Raw genomic sequence first — 23,524 nt, forward strand, 5'->3', positions numbered from 1 at the left:
TGTATTTCTTTCTATGAAATAAACGAGTCTATCATTTTCTGATAATGTTCGTATCGCCCACATTCTGGGTGAATCCAAAGTCAAACTCCTTTGGCCACGTTTGTGCGCGTGTGAGCTTTGATTAGGACTAAAAGTCATAAAAACAGAAAAATTGCCTTCATCCTCTTCTCATACCACCCCGACGCTGTAGGGGGCAGTGTTTCATCATCATCATCATCGTCATCATGCCGGCTTCCACTCGCCGGAAAGAAAACGTCATCCCGGTACATGAAGCGATGGCTGCAGTCGTAGACGGGTCGCGGGGCTGTGCAGGGAATAAAGTGAGCGACTTTTTACCAGACCGAGTCTGTGAGAGCAGTGAAGGTGATGTGGCTGATGAAGGCGGAAGCGCAGCGGACTTCCTGCAGGGGGAGCACAGCAGCAGCAGCTGGAGCCTGAAATCCTCAAAGGATGTTGGCGAGCTGCTGGAAAAGTTCCGAGAGGAGACCGAAGCTTTGGAGGAACAGGTCGGTTGGCTCAGCTCGAAACGGGACGGCAAAGCCCTAAAGTTGTAAAGCTGCGAAACCATATAATGTTATGTCAACACGGACAGAGTAATGACAGAGACACCGGCCTGACAGATTTATACGGAGCTGCCTTTAAGCTAATGTCCGTTCCTTCCTGTAAGAGCAGCCTCTCTAACAGCCCGTAGGTCATTATGACAGCTGCATGAAAAAGATGGCATGCAGCATAGATGAGCTGCAGCATCCAGCCCAGCTATTTCCCTGCTGTTCAGTCAGTCTGAGCCTAAAGCGAAGCTCAGCTGGCCCTGCGGGCTTCCCGTACCTCTGTTAAAGCTCACCCTCCTCCACCCAGCTGTGGAAGGGTGGGTGTGTAGAGAGGTTGCACCTTGTATTTCTAATGGATTTGTTTGTATAAATGTTTCACATTTCAGGTGGGGAAAAAAATAACCAAATGATTTTCCAGTCTTGTTTTAGTATTTTGAGAAAATATAATAATAATAATAATAATAATAATAATAATAATAACATAATAATAATAATAATACATTTTATTTCATTGGCCTTTTAAAAATACTCAAGGACTCTGTACAAGTAGGACAAAAGAAGCAACATCAACATCATCGTGATTAAAAGACCTGGCCTGTGGTTAAAATAGACCTGTTACCTTATAAGTAAACTTTATTTGTATGTAAACGTTAAAGGTGCGCCGAGGTTGCTGCACATATAGAAACATTACAAACACAGAGAGCTACAGGGACCAGTCTGATGAAGCAATCGGATGAGTGCAACTCAATGGGGGACGGTGCCGTTTTTTGCAATATGAAATCCAATATTAATGTCTTTCCCTTTCTTCCATTCAGGTTCTGACCGTCTGCAGCTCTGTGCCTCCCAAAGTTTCAGCGGCTCTGTCAGCCGCAGGGGAGGCCAGGTGTTCCCTGGATGAGCTGCTGCAGAGAGAGCAGTTTATCTCCAACAAGCTGCAACAGGTAGAACTACTGCAGTGAAACGGAGCCATCATAATCTTAGTCTCAGGTCCAGGTTCAGTCTTTAAAAAGGCTGATGGTGTGTTCCTGGGGATTTAACCCGAGCTCCTTCATGAATGTCCTAGCAGAATTTAGTCTTAAAGCAAACTAGTTTTCAGATTTAGTCATTTTCCTGGAGATTTGCCTTTTTAACAGGAAACAGCTCCAGCACCACTGGTGCTTCTTACGCAGCAGTCGCAGTAATGGACTGATGTGTTTCATACAAGCCCTCCATAAACCATGAGGTCAACGTTGATTTAAAGAGGTTTCATTTGAAAACAGGCTGATGTGAACTTCCACACACTCAGACTGACCCGCTGTCTCCTACGCCTCCTGAAGTTCACTTTTGATCTGCTTATTTTTTACAGGTGGATCCAATTTTTACATCTTTAATTATTCAATTCTACATTGAAAGCCCAAATATTAGCATTAAGTATTAAGTCAGTATTTGTACTTCATTTTACCTAAACAAGCAACAAAAGTTAAGTTTAGCCACAGAAACTGTAGTGGGTCCAGTTGGTTCTGTGTAGTTTCCATCTTTGTCTCAGTGTTTGTGTGTAGAAAAGGTGTTTATACGTAAAATGATACTGATACTTACTGTTTTCTAGCACTTACAGGGGACCAAACAGTGGATGGGGGATCTTGGCCAGACATGTAACCAAGTGGACTTTATAGAGCGGTCCATAAAATACCTGAAGTGCCTTCACCACATAGAGGAACTTAGGTACAGTAAACCGGGCGAGATGGTTAGGAAGCTGCAGTAGTTGTCAAATACAGCAAGATAAACACAAAACAGAAATCTGATTTGGATGATGTTGTTTTTTTCTGAAATGCTGTGCTAGTTTTACCGTTGATGCAACAAGGTGCACACTTTCTACAAAGTTCCAATTTGTCTCGTCACTCCGCAGAATATTTTCCCAGTAGTTTTGGGGATCATCAAGATGTTTTTGGGAAATTAGAGAGGTCTTTAATTTTTTGGTCCCCAGTGGTTCTGGCCTTGGAACTTTCCTATGGAGGCCATTTTTGCCCAGTCTCTTTATTATTGTCGGATTCCGAAATCCGACAATAATAAATAACATAAATGTCTCACGTCTGTGGAACTGCGGCCTCGCAGTCTCACACTTCAACTCTGGTGGTTGAAGTGTGAGACCCCGCCCACCCAGTCTTCAGTCACATGGGGCTGACTTCTGCAGCTGAGCGTCTTGTGCACTATGTATAGACAGAGCCAATTCAAACTTTCTTTCGTATTCTTCCCACCCCCGACTACGAGAAAAAAAACTCTTTGTTCTCATGGAGTATGTAGCAAGCTTTTTAGAAGTTGCTTAGTAACCTTTTCTGAGAGGAGAGACAACAAAATACTTTTTTTCTGCTTTGGCGTTTTTTTTTTTCATGTTTTAGCCTACTTCCTGTTGTCAGACAGGTTCTATTTTGAGTTATTTCTTGGCTATACAGGTCCCGCAGTTATCAAGCCTGAGTCAGAAATCAGAATGAGCAAATGCGTCACTGTAACAAAATCTGTTTATCAGTCTTATGAGAAGAGAAACATGTTGTATCAATGATGTCTGCTGAGTAATTTTACCGGCAGGAAATGGCTTTAAGTTAAATGAATGTCACTAAATGGTAGCAGTGCTAGTAGATGGTAGGCTTGTAAAATGTGAACAGAATAGCGCTCACTCTTGATCTCGGTCTTCTATTGAATGAATTTTAGTCCTACTTGGATCTTAGCCGTGTCTCAAGTTAAAACAACAAAAAAGCGTGCCCATATATGGACAATCTGCAAAGATAACCAGTTTTAATGGTTATTTTTTATGCACATGTGCGCATCTTGTTTTTCTCACAGAGTATAGTACTTAATATTATATATAGAGTAATAAACTGCATAAAGTGATAATAAAGAATATTTACAACCGTTTTTGTCATGTTTTCTTTTTTTTATCTTATTGTGGTTTGTTTCCTGACTAAAAATTAGATGTGAACATGTTAGCAAAAATGTAGCAAAATTCTAATGAGTATAATGTTGATTGTCACACCTCCACTCTTGAAACTTGTTCTTTGTGGTGTGTCCATATGTGGGCGTGTCATTTATTCTGATCACGCTTTTGACCTGACGGAGATCCAGGTAGGAATAAAATACGGTCAGTAAATCAAGATTTTTAGACAATAAAACTGGGCTCCGCGTTAGACACAAAGAGGGAATCAGACGAGTAAAAACCAATGTCCATGTGGGTTGGTGTAGTTTTGGGTTTGTGTCACAGCTGGAAGGATGTGGTGGGGCTGTTGGACTGCAGCTGGTGGAGTCTGTTCTGCTGCTGTCTGATAGCCAGTGTACATGCTGCTGTGTCCACAGTGCTGCAGTCCAGCAGTATCTGATGATCAACAGCGTGTGGGACGCTATAAAAGGAGTGGAAAGCATGGCAGCCCTGGACTGTGGACTAAGCCAGTCGGAGTGTCCCCATCTTTGTGACTTTCTCAGGAAAACACTATGTTTCTGGCACACCATCATCAAGGATCGACTGACCAGGTGGATCTCCCTCAAACCTGCCTCCTTTTTAAGTTTCTTCATGTCAGAAAGAGTTTAGGGACGCAAAAGAAAACAAGACTAATTGTCCTTTTTATTTCTTTCATAGTGATTTTGAGAAAGTGTTAATTCAACTTCAGTGGCCAATCATCACACCCAACCAGTCGGTGACTCCCCCGGCCAACCATCAGGATCTCAGCAGCCAGTTGGAGGGGCTGGTGCTACAGCTGCTCGCTCTGCAGACTTCGTATCCTTTAATCCCGGCTTCTGCAGAGACGTAGAGGGTGGCAGCACATTTATCTGACATGTTGATTATGCTGCATTTCCTTTTCATCTTGTATTTATTCACCAAGTGCAGCACGCTGTATAACTTCAGCAGAAGAGTTGTCCTTTTTTGTGCGACAGCTCAACAGTGTGGATTATTTAAAAGGGAATTATGTTTACATATAATTTCACTTTGACTGAATTGACAATTATTTGTGAGATTATTCTGGACCATTTTTACTTCACTGTAGTCAGACATCTTTATGAAGTTTAGCCTGAATGCTGCTGTTGATTTTTTTTCGTTGTCTGTTCTAGTTTCTGCTCCTGCAGTTCAAAAAGTCTTGTTCCAGAAACATTACCCACTGATAAATCAGTGTCTTATGTCATATAAAATAGAACAATGTCAGGATACAACAATAGCTGAAAAAATAGCCTTACTGACGGAAGCTGTTATTATTGTCTAAAAAACAAATTGTGTTTTAAAGCGTGACACAAACTCTGAATTAAGTAGGCGGTGGTTATTTAAATGTAGCACATAGGGTCAGATAAATAATTATTTAGTAATCAAGTTGGGAGATTAGGCATAAATTAATGAAACTGCGACATCTAGATGGCAGCAAAGTGCTTCCAGTATTATCTTTGGTGTACATCAACTACATTAAGGCTGGTTCACACGGTAGGATTTTAAAATTGTCGACGATGTGAGGGTCTTCTGCGCCCTCTCCTGTACTTGATAAGTATTGAATTGGCAGCTTCCACTCTCCATAGATATCCCTCCGTCCCTCCCCATACACACATAGAGGGAGACGAACAACTGAGCCATCTCTCAGACAGCTAGCAACGTCCATATCCGTTTTAAATCCCCGCTCCCTCATGATTTTTCTCCACCTGGTAATAAAAGCCGACATTGACTCTCATTTTTTCCTGGTTATTACTTCTTTTTCTTTTCTTGGTTACTTTCTTTTTCCTCTTGCTTGGCAAAGAGTATGGCTGGTCCTCCATTTCAACAGACAACAGCAAATAGAATGATCTACCGTCGTCTTTGCTTGTTTTCTGCTCCTCCTCCACCGACGGTGCGTCTTCATTTAGAAGACGGATGGGGAAAATGTGTAATGCTGACAAATTTGTCCTCTTACTACTGTAATCTGTATTAGACTTTGCCAGAATATGTGTTTATAAAAGCAAATTGCGAATTAAAAGGCAAATTAGTTACATACCGTCCATTTAAGTGACTGAAAGACGTTTGCAGAAACCCTGTCAAATACCTGCTCATCAAAGCTATGTCTCACAGTTTCCATCAGCCGGTTTCTTTAACTTTACCTCAAAGTGATGACCTCATATCCCAGAGAGCTTCAGCCTCCACCCAAGGACCGCCCACTGTGTCTTCATCCACGCTTGCCTCACCAGCACCTCCACTCTGTCTGCCCATTCAGATCATGCTGCAGCCACTCGCCAAGAGGTTCCGATACCATTTCTACGGAAATCGCCAAACCAACTCCATACACAAGGTTTTTCATGCACTGAACTCCCCGCAGTACAGTCATAATTGCTTCATTTCGGGGCGTACTGTCTCCAAACCAAAGTCCTTTTTGCATTTCCTTCTTGTGAGATTCAATCTCAGAAAGAAAGCAAATTTGAAGTGTTTATACCTACATTTGAAGGAGATAGAGGGAAACTTGCTAGCTAGAGAACACTATCCCAACCTAAATGGGATGGTGGCAGCTTTACGTTGAGACTGTGTTGCTGCAGGAGGGACTGGTGCACTTCACAAATAAGACGGCATCAGACGGACAGAGGCGGGTAATCCAAGTTCAGAGTAAAAAGCTAGTCCTCACCGTTTGCATTCATAGCTCCAGAGCACAGACAGGGACTAAAATCACCTGCTTAAGTGAACAGGTTGAAGGATAACCAGACAGGGTTTTACTTCCCTGAAGCCGCATTCTTCACCTGAAAGAACATCAGACTAAATATGCAAGCAAGTATCTCATGACATAAGCTAGGAAGTTGAAACTTGGGCACAAACAGGCAATGTCCCTCAGCATAGCAGCACATTAGTTACAAAACGGTTTAAAGAATCAGTGTTCAGGAGTAACAATCACAAAGCCCTCATCTCTGTGTCAGAAAATGTTGATTCTCACAAACTGTTGTGAGAATCTTGTGGAAGTACAGCCAGAACATTTGACCTAAGTCATACAGTTTAGAGGCAATTCTACCAAAGGCTGTGGAAAGGTGAGGAATGTGAAGAAATCCTCTAACTGTTCTGGCTTTTAGCAAACAGAAAGAATTTTGACCCATAACACGTAAACATGGCCTGATTTATTGTCAGATGATGAGGAAAACTGAGTGTGTGTGGCATCTCTTTTTCAAGCTTTTTTTTAAGCATGTGTGTGTTTCCATTGGCTAATTTCCTAAGTGAGGGAGGAAAAAAGATTTTTTTCTCTTGCTCTTGCCTCTTGTCTCGTTGCTTTATATTCTTACACTGTAAACTAACTTTGACCCAATCTGTGTGAATCAGTTTTATTTATTTTTCCCTTCAAAGTAATTTTCATTCCATCCTGACCTCGAAGGGTTTCTGTGCTTCAAAGGTCGATGCCACATCACTGGAGCTCATAACCTCAGCGCTGTTTGTGTGTAACACTTTGCTAACTAAGAATGCTTCCCTTAAAACAAGTTTTAGAAGATTGTCATGTGTTTGTGGTTTTTCCAGCCTGAGTGGTACCTAACACAAGTTCTGAAATGGCTGGAGAGCAGCTCAACCTTCATGGAGGAAAAGATTCAGCCCGTTTTTGATCAAGCCGGGCAAACTATCAGCGCAAAGGTACGTTGTTGTTCATGGAGGCTTGGCTTGGGTTTAGGCTGAAGGTATTCCCTGGTAAAGATACGTAACGGTAAATAGGATTTGGAGCCAGCAGCATTATTTACATATTATTACAAATGATACAGGATTCAGGGTGAATTTTAAAGAGAATGAAATGATTTTAAAAGTTTTCTTTTTACAGTGTTTGTAAGGTTAGATTCCAAGCAGATTATTAATTTTAGTGCTGCAGACCCACATCATAGCAGTGCAGTTGGATTCTTGATGTAAAGCTGGTACAGGCTTCTGTTGTCTTACGTATTTCTTCTACAATCTTTCCTAAAGATGGAAATGTTTTAAACCTGCTTTAAGGATAAAGAGAAAATGGGACTAGTTAATTTGACTATATTCACTTTTCTTGGCTTTATTTGCTCAGAAAGCATCTGTCATTTTAACCACGCTTGTCTCATGTAAGTTCAATCCAGGGGGTCGGATAAAAAACAGAAACTTTTAAACGAGTGAAACACATTTTTATCAAATATAAATATTATAAGCAAAGTGTTTCAGTTCAATACCTTTATGTTTAACCGAATCAACAAAAAGACATAACATTTGTGATGAAGTAGCAACATTGAAGCATCTTCGGCTGTTTTACTTCTTTTCACCTCTTCAGGATGTCTCATTCAACCACAGATAATATCTGACATTAGATTATCTGACTTTTTTAATTTATTTAATGGGAAAGAAAACAGAAATATGTTTGCCCTAATTCTTTTTTTCTTTAAATGCAAGAACCCCCCCCCCCCCCTCAAAACAATACCCCGCACCCAGCTGACTGGACAGGTCCAGTTAGCTCTGCCTCCAACTCCGCACCGCCCCCGAAAATGAACATAACCTCACTCTCAACTTTTGATAAAAGCTGAGAGGTCTGTCTAAGAATGTGTTTAATGTTCGATGAATGTATTGGTTCTGATAGTAAACCTTAATTAGTTTATGGATATTTTATTGCAAACGGAAAAATACTAATATGCTTGAATGATATTCAGCTTTTTTTTTTACAAAACTGAGTTTTTGAACCATTGAGGTACATTATCTAAATTGTGAAAGTAATGCCATTATGCACTTTTTTCTTAATTGAGTATAGATCTCTTGCTAGGTGCATTTATTTATTATTATTCCTTTTACTTTAACTGGCCTTTACTGCAGCTAAAACAGGAACTTAACTGACCCTTCATAAACATTCAGGTTTAATGTATTGCCAGAAAACTTAATGAGGAGAACAAGAATGGGAGTGGTGAAGGAGCGGGAGTCATTCTGAACGAGAGCAGGATGGGAGTGGGAGTCATTTTACCAGCAGTGGGACGGGACAGGACTTTATTTTTTACTCTGGCCCAGGATTGGGACGGGACACACATTTTTTCTGTGGGAGTGGGATGGGACAGGAGTGAAAATCCACTCCAGTGTCACCCTCTACTATACATATCCTACATCTAACTGAGAAAGCTCCCAGCTGTTGTTTTACAATAAGCTTCCTGTCACACAATATGACAACATAATCTACAGGTAGTTGTGCAAAACATTTGTCATAATCATAAGAGATCAACAAAAAGGTGTTTATGTGCCAACATTCTTATATTAATAATAAAAGAAAGGAAATGGAATATGCACAGAACCACTAAAGAGAAACAGAGGGATAACATTGGGTCTGGGACCGGATCCATGACGATATGATCTAGACCCTGGGGCGTCTAACTCACATCTGGCGGGTCCGCAAATCTTCAAAAAGTAAAACAGTTCCCTGACAGTTGCTACGGCGCAAAACCCAAAACAATGGAGGCCAGTCTTTTATTCCTTTCCCAGATACTGGTCCAAGAACCTGTGAGCCTCCTAGGTGTGTTAAGGATGAGCAGGTCGTTGCCATGGGTCAGGATACAGCAGCTGGAAGCAAACTTTTTTCTGGAACAGGGCTTGTTTCACACCGTTGAAGGTCGCTCGTTTAAAGTTTAAAATAAATAAAATGAAGTGTAATTTCTTCTTTGATTTAAAGGCAGTCAGGTTGGCATTATTAATTAAAACACCTTAATTTACAATAAATGTAATGCATTAAGATGTATAACTCTAGATCATTACACCTGAACATTTAAACTAGACTGTGTTTGAATTAAGAAAGAAAAGCAAACCCAAGAAGACAGAAAACCCGTGAGATATCTCGAAATAAAAATTTTAATAAAAACAGATGAGAAAAGCAAGCTGTTGCACGTGTGTTTGCCTGCAGGTGGAGCTGTGTCGAGGCCTGGTGACTTTGGTCCAGGAGAAGGTTGGCAGCGATGCGTCTCGCATGCTGTATGACGACGGACTCTTCTGCCACCTGGTGGAGGAGGTGCTGCAGTTTGAAAAGGACCTGAGGAGCAACCATTCATACCCTGCAACGCTGCCCGCTCTCCTTCACATCCTGCTCGAGGATGCATTCCTTCAGAAGTGGCTCGCTGTAGAAAGGAAGAGTGAGTTCTCCAGTTATTGCCGTCCAGAGTCCCCCAAACTACCTAAAAGGCTCCGTCTCACCACTCTGCTCTTGGGAGGATACACAAAGCTGTAAACACAGTAGCTTAAAGACTTTCTGTTAAATAGCTGGCAATGGGAGGAACTAGACCTAAAATACTGCAAGGAGGTTTTTCTTCTTTCTTTTTTTTAAACAGACAAGGAGAAATAAAGAGGATGTTAATGTAGTTGTTTTGAGGCGTGAGGGGATGCATGAGCCCCAACAGCTCAAATATTGAGCTGACTGAGCAGCCGATGCCTGGGAAACACAGTGATCTGTTGCCATTTGTAGTAACTCGGGGTATAATGTGAGATGAGAATGGCATGTGGTCTCCTGGACCAGTGGTAGTGATAACAGCGTTCTTCTAAACTCCATCCTTTCTGACTGCCAATCTTATCGGAATGAGCTGAGCGCAATTATTGTGCTTCGTTGTGTATTAAAATAGGCCTGAGTTAAGAGAATGGGACAAACAATGTCTGTCAAATTCCAATTCAGTTCAATTTAGAAATATTTTATTAATCCCAAAAGGAAATAAAATGTTGTTGGAACTTATATGGGTTTCTTCAGCGTTCAGGAAAGAAGAGAACGGATTATTCATGTGTGTGCATTTTATCTGTTCCTGTTCATTTAGACTTGTGTTGTAGTGAATAGATAGCTGAGAGAAGGCCTGTAAAGTGGGAGAGGTTACAGGTAGAATGGGTGGGCAGCGGGGTTACAGGGCTCCAGCATTAGTGTGTACAGGCGCCAGACTCTGTAAGCTTTTAAAACAGAATAAAATGTAACCTCCTTCATGTTTGCCACGAGTAGAACTGCATCACTTCTTGTGCTTCCTTCCACTCCCTCCCAGTGGCTGTAGAGAAGATGGATGCCATGCTGTCCGCCGAGGGAGCTTGGACATCTCAGTATAAAGACATCAGTGACATGGATGAGCTGAAGGCACCCGAGTGTGCCGAGACGTTCATGACTCTGCTACAGGTCATCACTGGTAAGACCTCATCAGTAGGCTAACGTCTTCACACGTTAAGCAGAAGCTGAGAGAAATGTTCCTGTGTAGAGACGTCCGTGCCCTGAAGGGAGTCTCCCTAAAATGTCTTTTTCAAGCTCGTAGTCTGGTTATCGGACACAAACTCATGCACTATAATATTCCTTAGTCAGAACCAGCTGTATTGGGCCGTGATTTTGGGCACAATCAGGACATTTGACTGCAGTTGCAGCACAACACAGACATTTGTTATAGAGTATAACAACCAGAAGGCTTTTTATGCAGAGAAAATCAGACATTATACACTACCGCTCAAAGTCTGGAGTCATCCAAACGTGTCATATTTTTCCAAGAAAACACGTTTTATTAATCAAATGAATTGCAAAATGAATCGAAAATATAGTCAATACAGTGACAAGTTTGGAAATAATGATTCATACTTGAAAAACTAATGTTGTCCTCCAAAATTGCTTTCATGAAAGAAGTCACTGCAGCAGACCTTCAGCGTTCCAGCTGTTATTGTTGAGCTAATCTGAGGAAATGTCCCCCTCTGCTTCCTGAAGCTCCTCCTACACGTTCTTACTGTCATTTTTGAATAGTTCATATTGTGGGTACGATTTTTCGCAAACCAGCTCTGTGTTTGGTTCCTAACCTGCAGAACGTTACCGAGCCTTGCCCAGTCCTGCCGCACAGCTCAGGTTTTTCGGGCTGCAGAAGGAACTGGTCGATGACTTCCGCATACGGCTGACTCAGGTAAGGCTCGCCGTCTGGATGGGATGTTTGACATGAAAAAAACTGCAAAACATAAAGTCCTCTTGAGGCCTACTGGATGAGAGATGAACCCTGAAGGGAAGTACCGGAGCAGGTATACAGGATCAGCAGAAGCAAAAAGCCTTTTTTTATATAGACCATTAGAACCTCTCTTGTAGTTTGAACACGACTCAGCTTAATGAGGGGATGCCCTTCCTCAGGAGACTGAAGCATGTGACAAATCAGCTCCAGTCTTTGAAAGCATCCTGACCCAGCAGCCGCCTGAAAGCCCGTAGAGAAGGAGAGATGATGCTGTGAGAGGTCCGTCTCAGTCTTCCTATCAACTGTTTAGTCTCCAGTCATCAGGAGTCAGACACCGACCGCTCCAGCACCTTAAGAACAACCAGAACCTTCAGCATGAAGACTCCTGAATCTCCATTAACACTCACATGGACAACAGCAACCGGGTTTTTTGTTCACTAGACGTTTAATGCCAATAAAAGTAACCTAGTCTTCCATTTTCTTTGCAGGTGATGAAGGAAGAGTCCCGCTGTCCACTGGGGAGCCGTTATTGTGCCATCCTCAATGCAGTCAACTACATTTCAACCATCCTGAGAGACTGGGGAGACAACGTGGTGCGTCTGGACCTTCTGGCTGGCCTTTTTACCGCAGCGTTAGCAGAACGGGTTTAAGGTTCTGCAACTTCTTATTGCGCTCCCGTTATTGATGAGCTTTTCAGAAGAACAGGAGCTACTACAGGACTGTCTCAGAAAATTAGAATATTGTGATAAAGTTCTTTATTTTCTGTAATGCAATTAAAAAACATGAAATGTCATACATTCTGGATTCATTACAAATCAACTGAAATATCGCAAGCCTTTTATTGTTTTAATATCGCTGATTATGGCTTACATCTTAAGAAACCCAGATATCCTATCTCAAAATATTAGAATATCGTGAAAAAGTATACTAGTAGGCTATTCAACTAATCACTTGAATCGTCTAATTAACTGGAAACACTGCAGGGTTTCCTGAGCCTTGAAAAACACTCAGCTTGGTTCAGTAAACTAAATCACAAGTATGGTAGTGGTTAAGAGACGACATCAGATTCTCACAGTAACTGGTGTACTGACCATGGCATTACTGTCCTTGATTGGCCTGCCAATTCCCCTGACCTGAACCCCATAGAGAATTTGTGGGGTATAGTGAAGAAGAAGCTGAAAGACACCAGAGCCAACAATGCAAATGAGCTAAAGGCCGCTATTGAAGCATCCTGGGCATCCATAACACCTCAGCAATGCCACAGGCTGATTGCCTCCATGCCACGCCGCATTGATGCACTAATCTGTGCAAAAGGATTCCCAACCAAGTACTGAGTGCATTAATGGACATTTTCAAATGTTTGATTTTGTTTTGCTGTTATCATTTTTTTTTTACCTGGTCTGAGGAAATATTCTAATATTTTGAGATAGGTAATCAGCGATATTAAAACAATAAAAGGCTTGCGATATTTCAGTTGATTTGTAATGAATCCAGAATGTATGACATTTCATGTTTTTTAATTGCATTACAGAAAATAAAGAACTTTATCACAATATTCTAATTTTCTGAGACAGTCCTGTAAATGCTCACGTTGGACTACGATAAATTACTGAAGGTTCTTAGAGGTAAAGCATTTACTACGACCCTGACCGTAGAAGCAGAGCTCCAGCATTGTGGTTTGGATCAAAGCATATGCACAAAGTAGAGCCAAGATTTTCCACATATTCGTTAACAATGTTGAGAACCGTGATTAATCTTCCCTCCTCCCAGTTTGGTCCTACTTTGTGTTGCTCTGGTGCATAAAATCCAAGCCTAAAAGGCTGCAGACATCTTTACTTCCTGGTCCAGAATAGGTCTAAAGCAGATTAGGACCAGTGTTCCAGAGTGCCATGCCTTATTTCACCACTACACAACTCTTTTTAATGTCTTCTTGCTCAAACGTAAGGTTTTGGCACTAGTTAAAAAGTTAATGGGCCGCTTATATAAAACAAAATGTGTCAGGGAAACAAATGTAAGCAACCCTTCACCAAAGGTTACAGAGGGTAAGAGCTAAGAGTGTGTTGGGAGGGTTTAGTTTGTGATTGCTCTGTCCTTCTCCCCCAGTTTTTCCTCCAGCTGCAGCAGGCGGTGGTTTCTCTGGGTGAGCAGGAGTTACTGGGTAGCATTGAGATGATGGAGGTCGGTCGCCTGGCTTCCCTGGAGGGATCTCTGTTTGATGGCCTGTTGTCACTACTGGATCGCTTAAAGGGAGACATGCTGGGAAGACTGCTCCACTCTCTAATGAGAGACACGGCTGAAAAGGCCCAGCCGTACTGCCAGGAGAGGTGAGCTTGTTGGTGGCTGCCACACACGGCAAGTTAAACAGTCTGCAAGGGGCACGTAAGACGTTGTCCAACACACTGTGGTAACGTGTTGCTTCCATCATGGGCTGCTGTACATCCCACACGGCGGGCAGTTGCAGGATAACACCAACAGACCCAATTCAACCAAAATGCACCAGGGTTTTAACTAGGGACACACAATATATCGGTATCAGCTGACGTTAGTCATTTTTCATTATATCTGTATGGGTCCAATAAGTAAAACTGGGCCGATATTAACAACTGATGTTTATTCACATCAAAATGACATCCAGTCGAGGTCGTTACTGCAAGCGGTTTGGAAACGTTAGATATGAAATTCAAGGGAAAATCTGTTCTTTTTTTTTCCTGGTTAATGTTTGTTTCATTTTGACTTTTTAAATATTTCCCTGTACACAATTTGCGGAATCCATCTTTACAAGAGTATGATGTATTCCTTTTTTCCTCTGATCTAGATGGCTGTCCATTCCAGCGCCACAAGACCAGTCCGCCATGTCCCTGTCCAGTTCAGCATGTCCCATGATGCTGTGCGTGAGGGACAGGCTGCTGAACCTTCATCAGGTCTTGAGTGTTTCTCTCTTCCAGCTGGCCTGGCAGGGCTTGGCAGAAAAACTGGACAACTTTATCTACCAGGAGGTATGAGATGTTACCCACTAGATGTATCAGCGTTATGTTTCTATCTGTAGCTTAGCTAACTCAGAAATGTGTGGCACTCAGCGGCTGTATTCTGTTGTTTAGGTTCTAGCAGGGTACTGAAACATTCCCTGGGGGACGATAAAGGGAACTTTGGGTTTCTGTGTCACAAACATTTGGGCCTGGTATTTGGGGATGGACCAAAATGCTCTCGGGTAGAAAGGCGATGGATAGTATAGGAGTGCAAATGGACCCTTGACTTGTGGTGCAGTCTACAGAAATCAGGCTTAATTAAGTGAATGATACCTGTGGGAAAATGTGATCAACTCTCTTAATTGCTATATTATAAGCACAAAATAAGCCTGTTTGGGTCTATTAAGTGTATATTACGCTCAAAAGTATTTCCTAGAGAAAGGTTCTCAAATTCTGGCCTCAAAGCTGCTGACTTTCAGGTTTTAGATGTGTATCTGCTTTAACACACCTGCTTAGGTAAAAATCTTTTAAATGTTCCGTTCTGCTCAAGTCAGAAGCCTCAATTTATTTGAATCAGCCGTGTTAAAGCAGGGACACAGTTAAAACTACCTTTTCCACAATATATATAAGGTGTGACTTGACACATTTTGCAGCTATCTATGAATGCTATGAGGGAAGCCTATTCTAATTATATAAGCACATGCAACACATTTGCTGTCCTTTATTCCCATTGCCCCATACCTGACTATTCAGAACAATCAATAAAATGTCAATAATAAGAGCAAAAGCCAACTTTGCAACCGGTGTTCTTCCTTAATCACCGTGTGTTCCTGCTGCAGAATAGATGAATTTCTTGCATCTTTATTGCTGTTTGGAGGCTGGATAAAGTCAGTTTAGGCTGAAGGCAGATGACAGTTTAGATATGAGACCAGATATTGTTTTACATCTGCTTATGAAGAAGTGTTATACTGCAATCTGTGTTTTAAGTCTTAAACAATCCTAGTAACACAAATTAATATTCCAGAAGTCGTAATGTAATCCTTTATAAAATAAAAGTGTGTGGAATCTATTAAATTAGAAGAAGAAAAACAGTGGCAGTGTTCAATTGTGAGCAACATTAAATAACATTTAGAACATTTAGGAACATTTGTAAGGGAAACGGACTACTTTTCTACAACAATTACAGTCTACATCCTGTAGACAGAAGGCCAGCGTAACTCAATTAGCAACATTTTCACTGGTTGCTGGCCCCCAGCTCCCAACCAAAGTCATTCTTCCAGCTAAAATTAATGTGTAAATGAACCACTTTGTATTAAAACATTGTGATTAAAGATTTGAAAGCAAAACGTAAAACTAACATTTCATCGTTTAGGTGAACGGTATACTGAAAAAAAAGAGATTTCCTCATCACTTGGCTTCTTGTTTTACTAGAGGAAAAACGTAACATTATTTTTATCAACACTTGGAGGGAGAAATATGCTGATTTTGAAATGGAGGCAGAAATGGTCTGTTTACTGACCTCACAGCAGTGCTGTCGGTGATCTCATGAAATGTTTGTGTCTGTTAGGTCATCCTGGCTAACCATTTCAGTGACGGCGGAGCAGCTCAGCTTCAGTTTGACATGACCAGAAACTTGTTTCCGTTGTTCGGCCATTACTGCAGAAGACCTGAGAACTTCTTCAAGCAGTAAGTGTTTGACATGAGCGTGGCTTTATAGCCGCTGAAGCAGCCGCTAGCCAGGATCCAGAGGTGGCAAAGGGTTGGAGGCCAGTGCGGCATTCTGGTCATAAGATAAGAAGTCAAAATTAGAGCTGCTATTAAATCCAGTCAGTCATCATCGCCACATCTTAATTGCAGAGAGTCACTTGGATGTTGTATTCAGAGGGATATGATGCTTTAAGTATCAGAGCCTGTTTAGCCAGATGGTAAAGACAGAAAAATGGCTGAAGATGAGAGTTGGTCATAATTGATATTATCCCAATTTCTAGCAATAGCATCTGCAATAAAATATTTTCATGATATCATGGAGCCCCACTAAAAATACACTCCTGAAGGCTTCAGACAGCTGTTTGGATTGTGTTCTTACTTTAAAGCAGCAGTAGGGAGTTCTGAAAATCTGAACAAGCACACCTTCCAGGTCCCTCCACAGCGGAGCCTGCCGTGCTGCGCCATGTTTGCCCTCGTTTTATTTCGGGCTTGGTCCAATTAGTTCTTTTTAGCTTGATTTTTGTCATCAGTCTCCTTCTGCTTACCTGTCTTTGTTTTTTGAGCAGGCGCCACTCAGCAGTTTGGCAGTTTTCATGTAACTATTGGTTGTTTCTGTCTAGAAGTGGTGTATTTGTGCAAATAGCACCCCCGGGAGGAGACAGAGGAGATTGATTTATTCTTTTCTTTGCACAGATCTGTCACCTATTTTACTGTCAGGACTTAGCGTCAGTTTTAACAAATGTGTTAAAAAAAAAAAAGAGAATCAAGAATCTTTATTATGATTATGTAACCATGATGCTCATTTTTAGTGTGAAAAACAAGACATAATGTTCAAGTAGTTGAATGCATTGACAACACTCCCTGAGAAGTCAAAAAAGATAGCAGTCACTTTACACAGTGACGTAAAATACTGCGCAGCTGGCTGAATGTATTAGAACCTTGGTTCTCAAACCTTTTCTGTTGCGCTCCACTTTGAAGAAGGAAACATTTTCAGCCCCCCATCCCAACAAAATGGGTCAAAACTATAACTTTTTTCAGTTGTTTTCTGTTTTAATACACTAAAGCTGTCGTTCTGAAAAATTACACAAACTCTTTTTAAAGTTACTATATATATGGGTTCATTTGTAATTTATAACAATGGTTTCTAACAACTAGAATGTTTTTTTAACATATGATATTAACAATATTATAAATGGGTTTTAGTCCAACTTGTGACTGCAGTCAACTTTTAACTAGCTATGGACCTCATATGGAAAACATAATATCAAGCTATTAGCATTAAAGATAAAGTTCATTTGCATTAGGTTTGTACTTTTTTAGGATTTTATTAGTAATATTCATAATGCAACTGCCTGCAGGTACAGACCAAACAGCAGGGGGTGGTGTTGTCACATTCTGGACAAAAAGTGTTGTGCAACTTGCTTGGATGTCCAACCAAGCACTCCCTGAGAAGTCAGATTTGTGAGAATAAACATTAGCATGTGAGAGACAGTGTAAATAATTCTTAATTGAATCAAGAACCTGTGGAACCAGTACCATCCTTGTTTGTTTTTTACCAGATTTGGGCAGTTGGCCACATTTTGTTCAGAGAATCAATTATGAACTCCTTAGTATGTGCAGGAGTCAGATTTGAGCCTACATCACACCGCTAAATCTTGGCCCAACTGGGTATCAACACAACAGGGATACCTGCAGAAGAGTGGTTAAAAGGCACAGATCCAGCCCTAAGCCTGGCTGGAATGCTGTGGTGTGATCTTAAAAGGCCCATGTCATGCCTTTCACTTATCCACCTGCAGCTTTGGCATCCTTCAGCTTGGTCTACAAAACTGCAACAAAAAATAAATCAAAATGGCGGATTTGTGAAATTGGTGCGCCTGAAGCCCATGACTTTGTTTAGCAGTGCCGCAGCAAATACTGTGGTGTTATTGTTCAAAAAATGTAAAACTGAACAGCTTAAAAATATGACCCAGGCAGAATATTCAGACATCTGCCTGGACAAATTAAATACAACTTTTCACACCCAAAATGTATTTAATGTTCAAAAAGGTGGATTTTACATGATATGTCCCTTTTTTAAACGATATGTGCAGAAGCAGTTGTATGCATACATCAATGAGCTGAAGCAATGTAAAAAGTTCCACAGTGATTGGAGTGACTTATTAAGGCCTACAGAAACTACTACCCACAGTCCTTGCTGCTAAAGTCATCCCAGGCTTATTCCTACTAAAAAAGCCTGGACTTGCTCAATCGCACAATAAATTAGTCAATTGTTTTCATCAAATACATTTTTAACTCACAATACATTCCGTAATAAGCATTTTTCTTAACCAGACAAAACTAAATTCAGGCACAGCTTTTTTAAGTACCATATTGAGGTCCATATGTTGGTGAAGATTCTCAGTTATCACGTCATGATCAAGCCAACAAGAAGGTTTGAAAATAAATCCACAGTACTCCAAACATTTTGAATTGACAAAGCTCCCTGGATGGGAAGCGAAACGTCTTCAGCTTCAGAATGGAAGTCCAGTTGTTTTATTTCTTAAACTTTTTTTGTTTTTGGATTTATATTAAGGTCCTGATCCAGATTTTAGAATATTTTTTAGTAATGTGTATTAAAGCCCTGGATTACAGTTTACTCTAGACCCAGTGCTACGTCTATAATTGTCTATTAAAATAGTTATTTAAAAATAACGTAGATGCTGAAATTATTTTATACTTTGGACTGGGACTTAAATATTCGATTGAATTTTATTTATATCGCACCAATTCACAACACATGTCATCTCAAGGCACTTTACGAAGTCAAATTCAATCAAATCCTCCAGACAGATTGGTGAGAAAGTTTCCTCTCTAAGGAAACCCAGCAGGTTTTGCATCAAGTCTCTCCAAGCAGCATTCACTCCTGAAAGAGCATAAAGCCACAGGGAGAGTCGTCTGCATTGTTGATGGCTTTGCAGCAATCCCTCATACTGAGCATGCATGAAGCGACAGTGGAGAGGAAAACTCCCCTTTAACGGGGAAGGAGAACCTCCAGCAGAACCAGAACCAGGCTCAGTGTGAACGCTCATCTGCCTCCACCCACTGGGGTCAGAAAATGTAGAGAAAATATAATGATTTATGGAAACCGTTTTTTTAAGTGTTTTTGTTTAAAACTAAAATGCCTTTGTGGAATATGACGTGTGTGACAGCTTTTATATGCTGGTTTTATTGTTCAGCCTACATCTGTTCCCTTTGTTTCTCTGCAGTGTCAAGGAGGCGTGCATCATTTTGTCCTTAAAGTTGGGCTCTGCCATTCTCCTCAGGGATCTCCTGAAACGCTCCAAGCTAGAGGCAAAAGATTGGGAAGATGCAGGAGATCCTTCACCAGAGTCTGCTCTCAATGAGTTGGGGGTTTTCTGCCTGGCACCATGTGATGTGTTAATTCTTCTTAACCTCAGAGCTTCGTTGCCAGGAATATAAATGGTGCTAGTTAGGCAGTATTCCTGTTTTGTGGAGTGTGGATCAGATCAGATCAGTGGAAGGACTGACTCCCCATCTTATTGCATCCCATCTCCCTTGTAACAAATCCAAAGTATTGTTACTTACATTAGAACTAAAGTTAATAAATCCAGATGCCTCTGAGCTAATTTTTGTTTTATGAGTCTTTTTGTGATGATGGTTATATTGCATCACTCCCTGGAATTGGGAAGTAAAATGTACTTCCTAATTCCATATGTTTCATAGATGGGAAATAATACAATCTAAATGTATCCCACTGTTGTACAATCAGCCATAGAGGATAAAATCAGACTAAGCCACTGAAATGTGAGACTTTTAAAGGCCCCCAGGGGACTGCCCATCACAGCAGGGGGTGCCAACTCTGGTCTGTACCCCATGGATTTATCTCCCTCCTTGGCCTGTGGACTCTCAAGAAGAGAGGAGTTCTACACTGGGAAGACAAGCCCCCCATGTATGGGGTTTGGAGACTGCAGGGTCTGCTGAGTAAACCTTTGCAGGGAAAAAGCTGATCAGAAAATCGCCCCTTCACGCTGTTGTCGGGAAGCTGAGGTGAGGCTGCATGGGGCGGTTTCCTGCGACAAAGCGGTCACCCAGTCAGAACTGTCGTCTTGTGCTGAAATCTTGCTGTGGCTTCTGGAGTTTACTTCAGAGCGCTTCACAACTGCTATTTTCACCTGTTGTACACACAACCTTGTAAATAAATTATAAAATCCCTGCGTTGTTGGACCATTTGCATTTTGTTCAAGTTTTGTTTGTTCATTTCTTTACCACTGTAGGGAAGCAACTTGCGAGTTAGCTTGTTAGGCCAGCCACAATGGCAGCAGATGGTGTTGCTGCTAACATTGTGGACACGATTTTAGCGAAGACATCTGATAGTCTTATGAGGAAAAACTCTGAATTAAAGAGCAGGGCAGAGCAACACCAAATATTAGCTTTAGTTCAAAAGGACAGACAGCATAGGAGCACCACAGGGGACTGTACTCTCACCGTTCCTTTTCACTCTACACTTCAGACTTTCAGCACAAGTCTGACTCTTGGAATCTACAGAAATACTCAGATGACTCTACAGTTGTCGGGTGTATCATACATGGCCAAAAAGCTGAGTACAGAGAGCTAGTGGACCATTTTGTGACATGGTGTGGGAGCAATCATCTCATCTTGATTGTAAACAAAATAAAGAAGATGGTTGTAGATTTCAGGAGAAACAGGATTTGATCAAACCCAATTTCCATCATGGGAGAAGAAGTGGAGGTGGTTGAGGAAAATAAATACCTTGGCGTTCATCTGGACAACAGACTTGACTGGAGACTCAACGGTGAAGCCATGCCAAGATGGCGGCACAGGACTACGCAGCCACAAAGGCGCTCCGGCATATTTTGTTTTCCATGCTCTAATACAATACAGAAGAGTGGTGCTGCTGGAACTGAAGCTTCACTGTATCCGCTTTGGAGGCCCAGAGATCGGGGTAAGCGACGAATGAGACGGTGAGGCTGCCAGGCAACTCAGGATTTGCATTGTGAATGGGTTGAGACACATACCAAATGTCTCATTCCACATTCTTTCAGATGAACTTGGGTTCTCTAACTTGGATCTGCAGTGAACCAGGATTCACTGAATCATTCTGATGATGGTTTTCAGCTGTTTTATTTTTCCCTTTGTTTCTTCTGTATATACGTAGTTCCTTAGTTTCTTTTAACTTCATTTTGCTTTCATTTAACTTTTAGTTAAGCTTCACTAGCCTAGTAGAGAGGATTTGTCGATGTTAATTCAGATAAACAGCATTCTATAGTGATGTTCATTTAATAAATTCTTGAACTTGAAGACAATTTGTCACTCCTTTATTCCATATGTTACACCCTTGAAGTATGGACAGGACTCTAGATGTGTTTTTCGAGAGTTATTGTCTGAAAGATATCCAAAGTTGCGGTACTACAAGTTTGTCTTCTTCGTGGCATTCACATTAACTAGAACGGGTTTAATTTTTCTTTACAAAACCACTCTGGCCACAAGTAGATTAAAATGAAGTATACATATTAAATAAATCCTCTGTTACTCTGCATTGTTTCATCAAGCTAGATGGTAAATAGCACAGCATGCCCTTTTAACCCCCATGTCCCATTACCCTTTAGGTAACGCATGAAAACACTAACAGGGGCTACAATCAGTATTCACAGTGAAAATATACGACCAATCTGTTTCACTGGTATCTCTAACATGCTATGGGTTCATTAATTATTGTTTTAACAATGTTGTCTGAAAAATGCCCATGCGCTCAGTTTTAGGCATCTCCCTCTGGTGGTCTCAATCGGTATTACACTTAATTGTACAGCAACTGTAAATGTGTTGTACAGCATTTCTGCTTTTTAAAATAATAAAGTAAAATAAAGAAACATGAAATGAAATAATGACAAATGTAATGAAACCATGAATATTGTAAATATAATAAATGGGATGGCTTCTTTTTACAGATTAACCACTGAAATACTGATAAACTTTACTTGCTATTCTCACAAATGTGTGTTAAAAGAATGCCAGTTCTATCTATCTATCTATCTATCTATCTATCTATCTATCTATCTATCTATCTATCTATCTATCTATCTATCTATCTATCTATCTATCTATCTACACTGCTCAGAAAAATTAAAGGAGAACTTTTTCATCAGTGTATAATATCAAATCAATTAAACATCTTGCATATTGTTCTGGTCAGGCAGTAGAGGAGGCTGTTGATCAGTCTCAGCTGTTCTAATGTGAATGAAATTAACAGCTTCACTAAATGAGCAGCAATGAGACGGCTCCAGAAACAGGAATGGTCCTCCAGGTGAAAGCCCCTGACTTTTTTCCTCCTCCTTGTGCTTTTTTGACACCCTTTCAGTAGTTAAGCAGTTGACCAGGGTTAGAGTCACTACCGGTAGCATGAGGTGATATCTGAACCCTGCAGAGGTTGCACAGGCAGTAAGTAGCCATTGCTCCAAAAGAAACACATAGAAGCCAGATTACAGTTTGCAAATGCACACAGTGACAAAGAAATTGGTGACATGTCCTATGGTCTGACGAAACTAAAATTTAACTGTTTGGCCTTTCAAGCTTTCAAGGCTGAGAACACCATCCCAGTTGTGAAATACAAGGGTGGCAGCATCATGTTGAGGGGACTGGTGCACTTCACAAAAGAGATGACATCATGAGAAAAGAACATTATGTGAAAATTCTTAAGCAACAGCTCAAGAAGTCACCAAGAAAGTACCATAACTGGTTCCAAAGTGGCTTAGGGATAACAGAGTCGATGTTGTGGAATGGCCATCACAAAGCCCTGATCTCAATCGTATTGACAATGTATGAGGAGAGCTGAAAAGGTGTGCATGAGCAAGGCCAACGTTTCTGCCAACCTTTGAGAAGCTTGTGAAAGGATATCCAAAACGTTTGTCCCAAGTCATACAGTTTGAAGGCAAGGGTAGAAAATGTTACCAAAAATGTATGTCAACTTTTGAAATCAAGAAAGTGATAAAACAATGTCTAAAAAAATTGCTGTCATTATTCAGGCATTTAAACATATAAATAGTTTTGGTATTCCTAACAGACCTGAGACAGAAAAGGTTTATTCAGATCTTATGTCTGACAGTGAGAAAATAAAGCACTATTGGTGTGTGTGTGTGATTTGTTGGTTGTGATACACTACAAATTGTCTTCAAATTACCACGTTTCAATCCAGAAACAAAATCATAGACTGAATTAAAAATTTTGCATTTAAATCCACCATAGGTTGTGACAAATTTTTTGAACTTTAAATAACCCTACAAATCTTGCTAAAAATACATATTTTGCATTAGAACGATGATGTTGCCATGTTGGGACAAGGTTCTGGTATGGCACCTTTTTTTTCTCTTGTTTTATGGGTCATTGTTATCAACATAGTTTGATAATAATAATAATAATAAT

General features: G+C 40.8%; 1 protein-coding gene across 1 annotated transcript; it reads left to right on the forward strand.

Annotated features, from left to right (window-relative positions):
* Nucleotides 1-247: 247 nt before the first annotated feature.
* Nucleotides 248-19,758, forward strand: rint1 (RAD50 interactor 1). The gene is made up of 15 exons (XM_012876707.3): nucleotides 248-506; nucleotides 1,364-1,489; nucleotides 2,134-2,249; nucleotides 3,873-4,046; nucleotides 4,153-4,290; nucleotides 5,635-5,815; nucleotides 7,015-7,125; nucleotides 9,377-9,602; nucleotides 10,488-10,625; nucleotides 11,281-11,375; nucleotides 11,903-12,007; nucleotides 13,518-13,738; nucleotides 14,230-14,410; nucleotides 15,948-16,066; nucleotides 19,333-19,758. The coding sequence occupies exons 1-15, from the start codon at nucleotides 276-278 to the stop codon at nucleotides 19,544-19,546; spliced, it is 2,376 nt and encodes a 791-aa protein (XP_012732161.3). The 5' UTR covers nucleotides 248-275; the 3' UTR covers nucleotides 19,547-19,758.
* Nucleotides 19,759-23,524: the final 3,766 nt, after the last annotated feature.

This window comes from Fundulus heteroclitus, chromosome 17, assembly GCF_011125445.2.
Source record: "Fundulus heteroclitus isolate FHET01 chromosome 17, MU-UCD_Fhet_4.1, whole genome shotgun sequence".
In the NCBI taxonomy this organism is placed as follows: Eukaryota; Metazoa; Chordata; class Actinopteri; order Cyprinodontiformes; family Fundulidae; genus Fundulus; species Fundulus heteroclitus.

Bases quoted from the DNA above. Each gene is read 5' to 3' on its own strand.
- rint1 (XM_012876707.3), top strand. From the start codon at position 276: ATGGCTGCAGTCGTAGACGGGTCGCGGGGCTGTGCAGGGAATAAAGTG. The intron at 4,047-4,152 runs GTGGATCTCCCT...TTTCTTTCATAG, and splicing joins ATCAAGGATCGACTGACCAG to TGATTTTGAGAAAGTGTTAA. The intron at 12,008-13,517 runs GTGCGTCTGGAC...CTTCTCCCCCAG, and splicing joins GAGACTGGGGAGACAACGTG to TTTTTCCTCCAGCTGCAGCA.